Source organism: Pyrgilauda ruficollis, unplaced genomic scaffold, assembly GCF_017590135.1.
Source record: "Pyrgilauda ruficollis isolate IOZ18807 unplaced genomic scaffold, ASM1759013v1 scaffold125, whole genome shotgun sequence".
NCBI lineage: Eukaryota > Metazoa > Chordata > Aves > Passeriformes > Passeridae > Pyrgilauda > Pyrgilauda ruficollis.
In genome coordinates this window covers 839,281-853,918 of record NW_024510877.1, presented here as the reverse complement: position 1 = coordinate 853,918, position 14,638 = coordinate 839,281, and the positions used below count along the sequence as shown (strand labels likewise).

Below are 14,638 nucleotides of genomic sequence, written 5' to 3'. Positions count from 1 at the left end.
TTTTTTTTTTTTTGCCTGTGTTTGCCAAGGAGGATAAAAAAATGAGCAAAGCAGCAAAAATTGAGGCAACATTTCAGTCCTGGAGGGAATTCATCTCCTGATACTTCCAACAGGCCACAGTGACATTTTTAGGGTCTGTCTGAGAGCAAAACCAACACAAATCCCATCCCCTTTTCACTTCCAGAGCTGGTTTAGAGCAGGGAATTTTGGAATTTTGTCTGGGAGCAAAACCAACCCAAATCCCATTTTTCCCTCCCAGAGCTGGTTTAGAGCTCTGGAGCTCAGGGAATTTTGTCTGGGAGCAAAACCAACCCCAATCCTGTCCCCTTTTCCCTCACAGGCTGGTTTAGAGCTCTGGAGCTAAGGGAATTTTGTCTGGGAGCAAAACCAACCCCAATCCTGTCCCCATTTCCCTCCCGGGGCTGGTTTAGAGCAGGGAATTTTTGATGGAGCAACTCAAAGGTTTGCTCTGGCTCTGAACAAAGAGCAAAACCTCAGAGAGGAATTCAAGCCACTGCAGAGCTCGGCTTTGTATTGGAAAATTCAAGAACAAAGGACCAGAATAAGCACATTGAGGGTGCTCCATGAGAAAGGGCTGCCAGGAGCTTTTTCCCCAATAATTCTTTGGGGTTGGAATGGTTTCCTTTGACTGCAGAGGTTTTGTTACACCGGGGCTGTTCAATAATGCAAATCCAGGCAGAAATGTTTTATCCTCCAAGAGCAGCTGGGCTGATGGTGAAAACAGATCCCAGAGAAAAACTGAGAGCAAACAACACCTAATGGATAAAGCAGATTCCTAAAATCCCCCTCTCTGTGCTCCATGGACACGTGGAGAGTGATCCCACAGCAAGGAAAACTCTGGGATCGAGAGAAAGCTGAGCCCTAACCCTGACCCTAAACCATGACTTGTTTAGGGAGGCAAAGATGTGATGGAGAGGGATTTGGGAAAGGGAGGGACAGGATGGGGGGAATGGTTTGGGATAGAAAGAGGGCAGGGATAGGATGGGAGATTGGGAAGGAAAGGGCTGGGATGGAATTCCCAGAGCAGCTGTGGCTGCCTCTGGATCCCTGGAAGTGCCCAAGGAGAGGTTGGAGCACTCTGGGATAGTGGCAGGTGTCACCAAGGATGGGATTTAAGCTCCCTTCTCACCCAAACCATTCCAGGATTCCACGACCTCAGCTGGGACTTCCAGCATCCTACAGCACAGATAAGTAAAAACTGAGGGAAAAATGTGTGAAACTCTTCCATGCTGGGCCGTATTTCCCTCTGTCCAATCCTTTCCTTGCCAGGAGCCACATCCAGGGCCCCAGAGCTGCTCCTCTCCAGCAGGGACACAAAAGCCCTGGCAGAGGCTCCGAGCTCCGTTACGAAACCAGGGACTCGCAGCCTCGGCAGTCGGGGCCAGCCCAGAGAAAAGGGTTTGTTTTGAGCCCTCACAAAAGGATTCCTGGCTCGGAAAAGTTTTCACATGAACCCCGACTGCTTTTGTTTCCACCCTCTGAACCAAATGCTTCCTCACGGCTCCGGATCCGATGGCAAAATCCCACCCAACTTTGGGAACATTCCCCTGCACCGCTTGCCACGTGCTTTGTGCTGGCAGGTGATGCCCAGGACAAGTTTTTTGGGCCCTCTCCATGCCCAAACCCAGCATTCCCTTTCCTTTTGAAGGGCCCTGAGGATGCTCAGGAATCAATCCAGGGAGAGGATCCTGTTCCTAGAAATCCCAGGCTGCAGACACTGCCTGGTGCTGAATCACCCTGGAGTTTGGTTTTCTCTCTGCTCTGTCCTTGGGTGGTTTCATTTCCATTTTCATTCCTCTCCTGCTTTAAGATCTCCATGATCCACTCAAACTCCTCTTTCCTTCCCTAAGCCTGACCTGTTCCACTGCCCCTTAAAGAAAACCTATGTAAGTAAGTTTTAATAATATAATAATGATTTGATAATATAATAATAGTGAAATCGTTTTCCACTCCCAACAGAGCTCCAGGATTCTCAGCTTCCGAACATCAGAAATTAAGGCTGAAACTTCAACAAGAAATTGGGTTTTTTTCTCTCCAATCCACAACACAACACAAAAATCTTTCCACAGGGGCTTTGTCCATCATAAAAACCTTCACTTCCACTAAAACCTCAGCCACCAGAGGAAAAAGACTCTTTTTTCTTCACATCCATCAGAATGGGTGGAATCTGTTTGGGTTTAAACATCTGGAGCTGAGCCTCTGAGTCACCCCAAGGTCTGGCTGTTAAATAAACACGGCAGGATGGGACAGAGCTGGGGGACAACAGTGCACTGGGGACAGGAGCTGGGCTGGGCCTGCACAAATGGGTGAGGGAGCAGAGTTTGAGCCAGGCTTAGGGGCCAGGAGCAAACCTAGCACAGATTTGGGCTGACAAAAGCCTGGCTGAGCTGGGAAAGGCTCCGTGGAGCCTGGGCAGAGCGAGGGGACAGCCCTGGGAAGGGCTGGGGACACCAGGGAGAGGGCAGAGCAGGGGGGCCTGGACAGGCTTTGGATGGGGCAGGCTCAGCTTAGGGCAGGCTCAGCTTAGGGAGGACACGGCTCTGTCTTGGCAGCCCAGGGCTGGGGGGTTCCTGATGGGCAAAGCTTTGTCATCCCCTGTGTCCTTCCTGCTGAGCTGCATTAAAGTGTTTGGATCAGGCACTGAGAGCTGGGAAAATTTATTGCCAAGACACAACAAGGTCAGGAACACAGAATTAATTACATCAAATCTCTGAAAAAGACCTCCAAACTCATTAAGCCCAACCTCTGACCAATCAGCACTTTCTCACCCAGGCCACCCCACTCTGTCCTTAGGAGAAGTTCAATATTTGAACAGAAAAATGATCTTTAAAGGCCTTTCCAACCCAAACCCTTCCATGATTCCCTGATTCCAGCAGCCTGACCTGCCACAAAGGAGCCACTGAGGCAAATGATCACACTCACTTTGAATTTACAGCACCAAAACATGGTGGAGTGCCCCAAAATCAGGTTAATTAACATTTTCCTGAGGTGAGGAGATGCTGAAGACCCTCCCAGACACAGAATGCAGCAGAATTTTGCTGCACTTGGGCTTTGGTTTGGAGGATTAAACATTTACAGCAAAGGAAACTCAAACTCTGTTGTCACAACAAACAGGCAAATAAAACTTTTCTAATTAAACACTGAGGGCTGCAGGACACACAGACGGGGTGGGAATGACCCGTGTGACAAATCCCCACAGCGGGGACAGAGATTCCACAGATTTTCATGGCAAAAAGCTGGAAAAGGGTGAGATTTACCTGAGGACAAGGCACAAACTTCTCCCCCTTCCCTCCCTGCACCCCCAGCTCAGTTTGGCCTCACACAGAGCCTGATTTGACAGAAATCCCCCGAGCAGGACCCGGCAGAGCCTTTTCCCACTCCTTAAAAATCTGGAATCAACCAGAATAATGGAATGGCTCGTGTTGGAAGGGACCTTAACCCCATCTCATCCCACCCCTGGGATGCCTTCCACCATTCCAGGCTGCTCCAAATCCCGTCCAGCCGAGCCTTGGACACTTCCAGCCAAGGCTGAACCCCCTTTTAACCCAGCACAACCAAAGCCTTTGAGGCACTGGGCTTTGAAGGGAGATTTTTCTGCCTCACAAGTACCCAGAGGGGAAATGAAGGCCAGAAATAGCAGCCAGACCTGTCTGGCCACCGTCTGGCCAAAGCCCTGGGCTGGCCTCAGGTACCAGAACTATTTGGGAGCTGGAGAAATTCGATATATTTAGAGCCTGGCCTATTTGAAGGCTGTGTGGGCACACGCAGAGGAAGGAGGTGGACAGCAAATATTTTGTTCAGGATGTTTTGGGGCGTGCATTAAATAAAATCCCTCTGGTGCATTGATTTAAGGAATATATTAAGGTAGAAATCAGTCACTGTGGCCTTGAAATGGCTGGAAAAGCCAGGCAAGCAGCTGCAGGTGGGTCTGGAATGAGCTGGGATAACACAGAGTGACTGCAGGCACTGTTGGAAAAGCAGGGATGGTGTTCCCAGCTTGGGGAGCACACAGGGAATTTGGGTTTCAGAGCCCCTGATGCCCAGCAAAGGCTCAGCAGCTCCATCACCCTCCAAGAAATCCTCTAAAATCTGCAGTGGAAGTGGAAAACAGAAAAAAAAAAATAGGAATTTTAACAAGGGAGGGTTGGAATTCTGGTGTTGCCAGAAGGATTAACCCCTTCTTGCCTGTCTCCCTCCTCCTTATCATAACTCTCCCACCATTCGCCCTCCCCCAAAACACTTCAGGGTTTGGGTTGGAAAGGCCTTTAAAGATCATTTTTCTGTTCAAATATTGAACTTCTCCTAAGGACAGAGTGGGGTGGTCTGGGTGAGAAAGTGCTGATTGGTCAGAGGTTGGGCTTAATGAGTTTGGAGGTCTTTTGCAGAGATTTGATGTAATTAATTCTGTGTTCCTGACCTTGTTGTGTCTTGGCAATAAATTTTCCCAGCTTCCAGAGGTCAAGCACTGCCCCTTCCCAGCAGGAAAAGGATGGAAGAGCTCAGGGATGGGAAGAGGTGTGACATAACCCTCCAAACATGAGCTGTGATGGGAAGGGATCTGTCTGAGCACATCCATATGGAATGGCAGAGTGATTTATAGCCATGGAAAATTTCATCCTATCCCACTTATCTACAGCTTTTCCAAACTGGGAAGCGGAGCTGCACCAGTGTCCAATGAAAACAAGCTCAGCTCAAGGGTTATCAAATTGCTTCTGAAGGAGTGGGGGCTCCCTGTGGGGCAGAGCTGAGCCAGCCAGGCCAGATTTGGGCAAAACGTCCCCAGGCAGGGCCCTGTCACCCTGGGGTCACCGGTGGATTTCCACCCCTGGTTTTCCATGCTCCCAGCACTTCCCAGCCCCAGGGCATTTGCACCAAAGGGGCTTTAAGTCTTTCTAAATTATGAGGAAAGGCTGGGGGAATTTGGATTGTTCAGAAGTTTTGGGGTGACCTCATTGTGGCCTTCCAGTGCCTGAAGGAGCTACAGAAACACGGAGAGGGATTTGGGACAGGACACAGGGAATGGCTTCCCACTGGAAAATGGGAGATTTAGGTGCGGTGTAGGGAAGGAATCCCTGACTCTGAGGGTGGTGAGGGGCTGGGATGGAATTCCCAGAGGAGCTGTGGCTGCCCCTGGATACCTGGAAGTGCACAAGACCACCCTCAAAGTGAAGAAACTTTTCCCAATATCCAACTAAAGCTCCCCTGGCCCAGCTGCAGCTATTCCCTTGGATCGCAGGCACCAAAATCAGCCCTCACTGCTGTCAATCCATGGGCTGTGCACAGTCAGATCCATCTGGGAATCACAACCAGGGTGGGAATGCAGAATCCAACACCCAAGCTCGGTTTAGCACCTCCAGGCAGGCCTGTTTTAGTAAAGCCTGGTTTGAACAGCAGCTGAAGGACAAATTGACAAGTCTCTTCCCCGGGAATCCTGGTGGGATTGTGCTGGTTTTGCTCTGTCAGTGCAAAAGCTGATGGAGAGTCCTGACCACAGCAGAGCTCAGAGGAAATTCCAGCCCCCTCACCCCTCATTCCAAAGAGAAAACATCACTGGGACAAGCTCTGGGCTCCAGCAGGAACCCAGGAGCTCACAAATGATGATGTTTCCCCTGGCGAATGCAAGGAATGACCTGCAGAATTCCCAGGCGTGTTGGGAAGGGCAAAAACTTTCAAACTCGCCTTCACAGGAGTCTTTGGACTCCCCCTAGTTCAGGTTTGTGACCCCCTGGGTCTCCCTTCTCCTCGTTTTTGGCTCCATCTGTGTCCCACTGGCTGCTGAGGAGATAAAGCAAAGATAAGAGTGGCAAAACTCAGAGGGGGAAGGAGCTGGAACATTTGACAGCCAGTTGTGACTGCAAGGAGCTGCCACGATGGCATCCCAAACATTCCAACTCCTCACCTCCAGCCTTGGTCCTGCTGCAGGGAAAGCAGCAGGGATGGAGCCCTGCAGCTCCTGGATTTTATTTTGTAGGGAGAGAGGAAAAATCAGCTGGGTTTTGCAGAATGGAAGCAGTGGTGCTGTAGGAAGGTTCATGAAATTCAGGGAGAAACAGAATCCTGGAATTGTTTGGGAGAGAAATGAGCTCAGAATCATTTAGGGAGAGGCAGAATCCTGGAATGGTTTGGGTGGGAGAAGAACTTAAAATTATTCAGGGACATAATGAATCCTGGAATGATTTGAGTGGGAAAGGAGCTCAAAATCATCCAGTGCCACCCCTGCCATGGGCAGGGACAATTTCCAGGTTGCTCCAACCTGGTTTTGGACACTTCCAAAGATCCAGGGGCAGCCACAGCTTCTCTGGAATTCCATTCCAGCCCCTCCCCAACCTCACAGGGGAGGTTTTTAACCCTGATTTCTAATTTTAACCTGCTCACCTTAGTGCTCATTCAACCTTTCACTATTATACCACCATTACAACATTATCAAGAAGCTTAACGTCCTGTGATGATCAGAACCGACCAACCTAAGGAACACTTACTCTGGTCCAGTACTTACTCGCCGACAACACGTGCACAGGGGAGGTTTTTAACCCTGATTTCTAATTTTAACCTGCTCTCTGGGTCAGTTTGAGGCAGGCAGGTGATGAGCAGGGGCTGCAAGAGCCTCTGCCCAGGAAATGCAGCACTTCCACCCCAGTCAGAGCAGCTCCTTAAAAATAAATCCACTTCTCCCTTTTCCATCCCCTCCTCCTGCTGATGGATCCAGGCTTCTGCTCCAGGAATCACTTCAGTCTCATGATTCATCTGAAGTTTCAGCACCCCCAGAGCAGCAGGCGAGCTCATTCCCAATTATCCGAGGAGTTCCACTCATCCAGCCCCGGTGCTGAGCTCATGGAAAGGCAGAGCCCTCCAAAGCTTCCGTGACTAATTCCTGAAGCAGCTCGGGGTGAGGTGACCTCTGTCTAGACTAAAGCAGATTTTCTTCCAGGTGTTTTGAGGACTCTCTGTGGCTTCAGAGGAGCCAAAGCCACCCCTGGTGTTCCATGATCCCGCCTCATTCCCTGGGACACAAGGGAGCCATTGATGGAGCAGCTGGGGATGATCCCTCCCGAGGCAGGGGAAGCGAGGTCAGGGCGAGGAGAGGAATTGAATCCCTCAGATCCTGCAGCCCTTCCCTGCCTGCTCATCCCGTTTCAGCTCACGGACAAACCCAAGGATTCATCCCTGGGAACCCCACTGGGATGTGCAGCACATCCTGGGTTTTCCTGGATGCACAGAAGGAGCTCTGGAAAATACTTTCAGGCGTGTCTTTCCATAAATTTGGCCAAGGGCAGCCAGGGAATTGAGACAGTGAAAAATCCAAGAAAAGGGAGGTGCCTGAGGCACCACAAACTCCCCAAGCTGAGAAACTAAAGAAAAAAAAAAATCTCTTTTTTCCTCTTAGAAAAGCTCATCCCAGCTCCCTTCTAGCCCAGCATTCCCACATTTCTTTATCCTGCAGAAATCCCACCGGGATGTGCTCTGAGCCCTTTGGTTCTGTCATTGCCCCAAATCTCCCCCTCAGCCTCCCAGTCTGCCCCAGTGAGAGCCCAGAACCTTCCCCACGACTTCCTCACTCCCAGTCCTAATCCCACATTCCCACAAATATTCCCATATTTTTATCATGGCTTCTCCATCATTGCTCATCCAAACTACACAAAAATTTCTTTATATTTTCACTATAAATCCAGCGTGGCTGTAGGAATTATTCCACCCCAAATCCAACCCTTCCCGCTGCCCCCATTATCCCAGAGAGCTCCAAACTGGTCCCAGTGTTAAAAGAGGAGAGAAAATTCAGGATTTTTGTCCATTAGAACCAAAAAAGTCAGGAAGTTCTGTGAGAACAACACAGATTTTGTCTCTTTAAATTCATTCTTTGAAATATGAACAGAACAGGTTTCAATTTAGAAAGATTGATTGAGGAACTGGAATAATTTATAGTAAAAAAAATCTCTGATTATTTCAAATTCTTATTATTTATCTGATAATGTGAAAAAATATGTGGGATAAACTTGGGATAAATTGATAATTTATGTCAGTCCCAGCCATCCCAGTCCACAGGATGCTCCACATCAGCATTTTTACCCCATTTACCTCCACTTGATTAATCAAGGGCACATTTTGTCTCTAAATTCATCCTTTGAAACATGAAAAGAACAGATTTCAATTTTGAAAAACTGATTGGGGAACCAGAATAATTTATAGTAAAAAAGTTTCAAATTCTTATTGTTTATCTGACTGTCTGAAATTGGAACCTGAATTTTGCCTCTCCAGCCAGGAGCAGCCAAGAGTTTGTTTTAACCCTGGATTTGGGATCAATATGGGCTAAATATGGGATAAATTGATCATGTGAATAAATATGGGATAAACATGAGATAAATTCATAGTGGGAATAAATGTGGGATAAATATGGGATAAATTGATAACATGAATAAATAGGTGGGATAAATATGAGATAAATTGATCATGTGAATAAATATGGGATAAACATGAGATAAATTCATAGTGGGAATAAATGTGGGATAAATATGGGATAAATTGATAACATGAATAAATAGGTGGGATAAATATGAGATAAATTGATCATGTGAATAAATATGGGATAAACATGAGATAAATTCATAGTGGGAATAAATATGGAATAAATTGATCATGTGGATAAATATGTGAGATAAACATGAGGTAAATTCATAATGGGAATAAATGTGGGATAAATTCATCATGTGAATAAATATGGGATAAACAGATAAGGTGAATAAATATGGGAAAAGTTAATAATGTGGGATAAATATGGAAGAAATTGATAAGGTGAATAAATAGGTGGGATAAATACGGGATAAATTGATAAAGTGAATAAATATGGGATGAATTGATAATGGGAATAAATAGGTGAGATAAATATGGGATAAATTAATGATGTGGGATAAATACGGGATAAATTGATAATGTGGATAAATATGGGATAAGTTGGTAATGGGAATAAATGTAGGATAAATTGGTAAGGTGAATAAATATGGGATAAGTTGACAATGGGAATAAATATGGGATAAATTGATAATATGAATAAATATGTGATAAACATAGGATTGATATCATGAACAAATATGCAGGATAAACATGTGATAAATTAACAACTTCCATCACTTCCAACCATCCCTCTCCACAGGACGTTCTGGATCAAACATGCAGGATAAACATGTGATAAAACAACTTCCATCACTTCCAACCATCCCTCTCCACAGGACGTTCTGGATCACCATTTTTACCCCAATTACCTCAATTTGATTAATCAGGGAGTTGTCAAACTTGAAGCCTGGGATCCTCTTCTCGCTGCACACCACGCCCACGTCCTCGGTGTGTTTGCAGTCGCTCACGCCCCAGCCGTTGGAGCCGCAGGCGGCCAGGCTGCTCTCCTTGCCCGTGCAGTGCACGTTGTCCAGCCAGATTTTCCCTGGAAAAGGAGGAAAACACAGCTGAGATTCCAAGAGGAGGGATCTGGGCTGGATTCCCTGAGTCTGGAAGCTGGGTCTCACTCTCGGTGTGAAAATCAAGATGTGAAACCTTGGTGTGAAAATGAAGTGGCAACACCTCAAGGACTGGTGGATTGGGAAAAGCTCTGGGCCACGGCTTTTCCCATCCTTTATCCATTTGGGAATAAAGATCCACCTCCAGCCTGTGCTGCTCCAGGGATACCGATGAAAATTCTCAGTGGGAAAAATCAAGGTGCAAAAAATGAAAATGAATGAAACAGCACCTCAAGCAGTGCAGGTTGTCCAGTCAAATTTTCCCTGGAATGGGAAGAACCACAGCTGAGATTCCAAGAGGAGGGATCTGGGCTGGATTCCCTGAATCTGGATTCCAAGGAAGCAGCTGAGTCTCATTCTCAGTGTGAAAATCAAGGTGTGAAATCTTGGTGTGAAAATAAAGCATCACCTCAAGGACTGATGGACTGGGAAAAGCTCAGGCCCACGGATTTTCCTGTCCTTTATCCATTTGGGAATAAAATCCACCTCCAGCCTGTGCTGCCCCACGGATCAGTGGTGAAAATTCCAATTAAAATCCTGCCGTGCCCCAATTTTGTTGATTAGGCCCTGCCCTCCAATCACCCTCAAATCATTCCTGATTCATCAAATCCTCATTAAATGTGGTATTGCTTAAACCCTTAATAATGAGATTTTTAAATTTAATTTCTCAAACCATCATTGTTGCTTGGGGGTTCTTGGAAAATGGAAATTCCACCTCCAGGTTCCAGCTGGGAATTCCCATTTTTCCTGGGTGTGTGTTCACAGGCATATATATTATATTAAAAAATAGATATGATATATATCTCTAATATGTTAAAATATTAAATAAATTAATTCTATTTAAATTGCTAAACTATTAAAGAAATTAATTTATTTAAATGTTTATTAAAGGAACTTTAAATATTTATTTTAAATTTTAAAACATTAAATGAATATATTTATTCCATTATATATAATTGTATGTATTGGCATAATTATATATGCATTAAATAGTAAAGAAATATATTTATTTAAAATATTAAATCAATATTAATTTAATTGATATTAAATTAAGCAAATATATTAAACTATATATGATATAATATATTATATATGAATGTATTATAAATATTAATATATAATATAATATATATTAATCTTACAATTATATTATATTATTAGATTATTATTATATTTTATTAATATATATTTTAGTAATTAAATTCTCTATATTGACATGAAATATTAATATTAATAATCACTAATATGAAAGAAATATATTTATTTAAAATATTAAATCAATATTAATTTAATTGATATTAAATTAAGGAAATATATTAAACTATATATGATATATTATATATGAATGTATTATAAATATTAATATATAATATAATATATATGTTAAATTTATATCATGTCATGTTATGTTATGTTATATTATGTTATGTAATTTTAAAATTAATACTATAGTAAAAGAAATTAATAACTAATTATAAGTATGCTTTCATTGTAATATAATTTATCTATATTAAATTAGTATATTTAAATTTATTCAAACTATTAAAACAATAAATTAATATCAAAATCAGGCTCCCCTCAGAACCAGAGTGGGAGAAGCCCCCCAGCCCCGGATTTGGGATTTCCCTGGGAATTCTCCCTCCCTGTGACCCCGTGGCCAGCCCGGTTTGTTTTCCGCTGTCACGGCCTCTTCCTCGCTTGGAAATCTCCTGCTCCGCCTCCGGAGCCAAAATCCACAACTCCGCGAGCACATTCCAGCTTTGCAATTTCCCTCAGGCCCTGCTCGCCCTTTTACGGGACATTTATTGGTGTGAGCACTCAAAAACTGCTCAAATCCACCCAAACAGCACCTTCGGCCCTCCCGGGTGGAATTTATCCCTGTGGGATCCACCAGGCTCCAGGAGGGCAGGAAAAATCCTCAGCAGGACAAGATTCAATCCCAATAAATCCCAATAAATCCCTTGGGGTGGCTCTTATTACACAGATGTGTTGTTATTCCTGGATTATTTCAGAGTTTTCCCTCTCAGATTTGGTGATTTCAGGAATTCCCGGCTGTCACACACAAATATTCTCCTTTCCAAGGGTTTTCCCAGCAGATGTTTGGGATTCAGGTGGGATTTTCCACATTTCCACCAGGTGCAAGTTCAGAGGGCGGAAATGATGTGGAAAATGCATCCCCAGGAAAAGGGGAGTGGCTTTAAGGTGAAAGAGGGGAAATTTAATTGGGATTTTGGGAAGAAATTCCTCCCTGGGAGGGTGAGGAGGGGCTGGGACGGAATTCCCAGAGAAGCTGTGGCTGCCCCTGGATCCCTGGAAGAGCCCAAAGCCAGGTTGGAGCAGCCTGGGACAGTGGAAGGGGGGGAATTGGACGATTTTCAGCTCCTTTCCATCCCAAACCATTCCGTGATTCCATTAGATAAAATTTGGGATGAGGCTGAACAACCTTTCCCCACCAGGAGCAGCCTGAAGGCACTCAAAATGGTTATTCCCATATAATTGTTATTCCCATCTAACCCAACAATTGTTATTCCCATTTAACCCAAAAATTGTTATTCCCATATAATCCAATAACTGTTATTCCCATTTAACCCAATAATTGTATTCCCATATAATCCAATAATTTTTATTCCCATGTAACACAATAGTTGTTATTCCCATATAATCATTCCCATAGGATATGAAATGTTCAGACCCCTTTGGAGGCACAGACCAGATCATGACACAGAACTTTTCCCTAAAATCCAACCTAAATTCCCCCAGCTTTGGCTGGATCCTGTCCAGGGAACAATCAAAGCTGCCCCTGGGCAGGAGCAGATCCCAAAAAATCCCCCTTCAGTTTCCTCTTTTCTGAGTGCCCTCAGCTGCTCCAGACCCTTCCCCATCCCTGTGTCCATCCTTTGGATGCTCTCCAATATTTTCACGCCTTTTTTTACCACTGAGATCCCAAATCCACTCAGCACAGCATTAAACACCCCCAGCTCATCAATTAAACTGAAATTAGGGATTCCTGGGAGCTGGAGAGACTCCCCCAGTGCCCTGGGATCCCAATCCAAGGTCCCTCAGCTGCTCCAGACCCTTCTTCATCCCTGTGTCCATCCTTTGGATGCTTTCCAATAATTTCACTCATTTTTTACCGCACAGGGCACAGCATGAGAAAGGAACTTTCAAAACCATCAATTAAACTGAAATCAGAGATTATGGGGAACTGGAAAGGCCCTGGGATCCCAAACCAAGCTCCTTCAGCTGCTCCAGAGCCTTCCCCATCCCTGTGTCCATCCTTTGGATGCTTTCCAATGCTTTAGCATCTTTTTAATCTCACAGAGCACAGCACGAGAAACCAACACTCAAAACCATCAATGTGACTGATCATTGATGATCAATACCAAAAATCAGGGATTACTGGGAGATGGAAAGACTCTCTTTTTGAAGATCTCCTCACCTTCTCCTTTCCCATACTTGGAGCTGGCCAGCCAGGACACGGCCTCCACGTAGCCCAGCTCCCGGCATGAGAGAGAAACACTCCAAAACCATCAGTGAGACTGGAATCAGGGACTACTGGGAGATGGAAGGGCCCTCCCAATGCCCTGGGATCCTAATCCAAAGTCCTTCAGCTGCTCCAGGGCCTTCCCCATGCCTGTGTCCATCCTTTGGATGCTTTCCGATGCTTTAACATCTTTTTTACCTCACAGAGCACAGCATGACAAACCAACACTTAAAACTATCAATGAGACTGAAATCAGGGATTATTGGGAGACCCTCTATTCCAAGATCCCCTCACCTTCTCCTTTCCTGTACTTGGAGCTGGGCAGCCAAGACATGGCCTCCATGTATCCCAGCTCCTGGCATGAGAGAGAAACACCCCAACACCACCAATTAACTGAAATCAGGGATTATTAGAAGATTGAAAGGCCCTTTCCCTGCTCCAAGATCCCTTCACCATCTCCTTTCCATACTTGGAGATGGGCAGCCAGGACACGGCCTCCACGTAGCTCCCGGCACGAGAGAGAAACACCCCAGCACCACCAATTAAACTGAAATTAGGGATTATTAGAAGATGGAAAGACCCTTTCCCTGCTCCAGGGAGGGCAGCCAGGACACAGGCTCCACATAGCTCCCGGCACAAGAGAGAAACACCCCAGCACCGCCAATTAAACTGAAATCAGGGATTATTGGGAGATGGAAAGACCCTCTCCCTGCTCCAAGATCCCCTCACCTTCTCCTTTCCCGTACTTGGAGCTGGGCAGCCAGGACACGGCCTCCACGTAGCCCAGCTCCCGGCACACCACGTGGGCGGCGTGGATGGAGAAGTCGTCGTCGCACACGGTGCCCCACTCGCCGCTGTAGAACACCTCCACCCTGCCCTCGTTGTGCTTCCTCTTCTGCCCCGCCAGCCTCAGCTGGATTTTGGGCACATTTGGGGCTCTCGGGGGGGGCTGGAACACCTGGGGGGCTGGCTCGGGGTAGCCGGGCAGGTACGGCCAGTGCTCGTACTGGGCACAGCTCAGCTCGGCCAGCAGCAGCAGCAGCAGGCACTGGTTGGAGGGGAAAACTTGGGATCTTCCCATTGTCAGTGATCACAGTCCTCAGAGCCAGAGCCAGGCAGTGCAGGCAGGGCTGTCCTGGAAGAAAATCAGATTTTAATTGAAGTTTGTAGTGATACAAAATTGATATGATTTATATTAGTATAGTATTTCTATTATTTCATTAGTATTTATTTAAATATGTTAGTATTTATTTTATTGCTTGTTATTTATGATTTAATTTTTTATTTATTCATTATTATATTTATTATTTATATTATTAATTATTACTTCTATTATTATCTTGGAAATTTGGATTACCTCCAACACCCCTTGTGAAAACCAAAGTCGGGTCAATTATTTCTTGTGGGGTGGACAAACAAACTGAAACCTCCCCCATTTATAAGTTTAGATCGACTTGCCATGTAATTTCACCCCAAAAATACATTTTCCCCAGGTAAAATTCTCTAAGTTGGGAATTGCAGCAAATTATTTTCCTCTTTTCCTCCAGAAATCCAGCAGGAAAACTTCACCCAAATCCTGCCAGGACAGAGCTGAGCCATTTTTTCTCCCCATCAAGAATCCAAACCCATC

General features: G+C 45.3%; 1 protein-coding gene across 1 annotated transcript in view; it reads right to left on the bottom strand.

The window, feature by feature from the left end:
* LOXL2 (lysyl oxidase like 2) overlaps nt 1-14,638 on the bottom strand; it is a 57,272-nt gene that overhangs the window by 32,969 nt on the left and 9,665 nt on the right. Inside the window, exons 2-3 of the mRNA XM_041490652.1 lie at nt 13,738-14,143; nt 9,276-9,451 (exon numbers count right to left, since the gene is read on the bottom strand). Coding sequence (XP_041346586.1) covers nt 9,276-9,451; nt 13,738-14,089 — 528 coding nt within the window. The 5' untranslated portion in view covers nt 14,090-14,143. The remainder of the gene's footprint in view (nt 1-9,275; nt 9,452-13,737; nt 14,144-14,638) is intronic.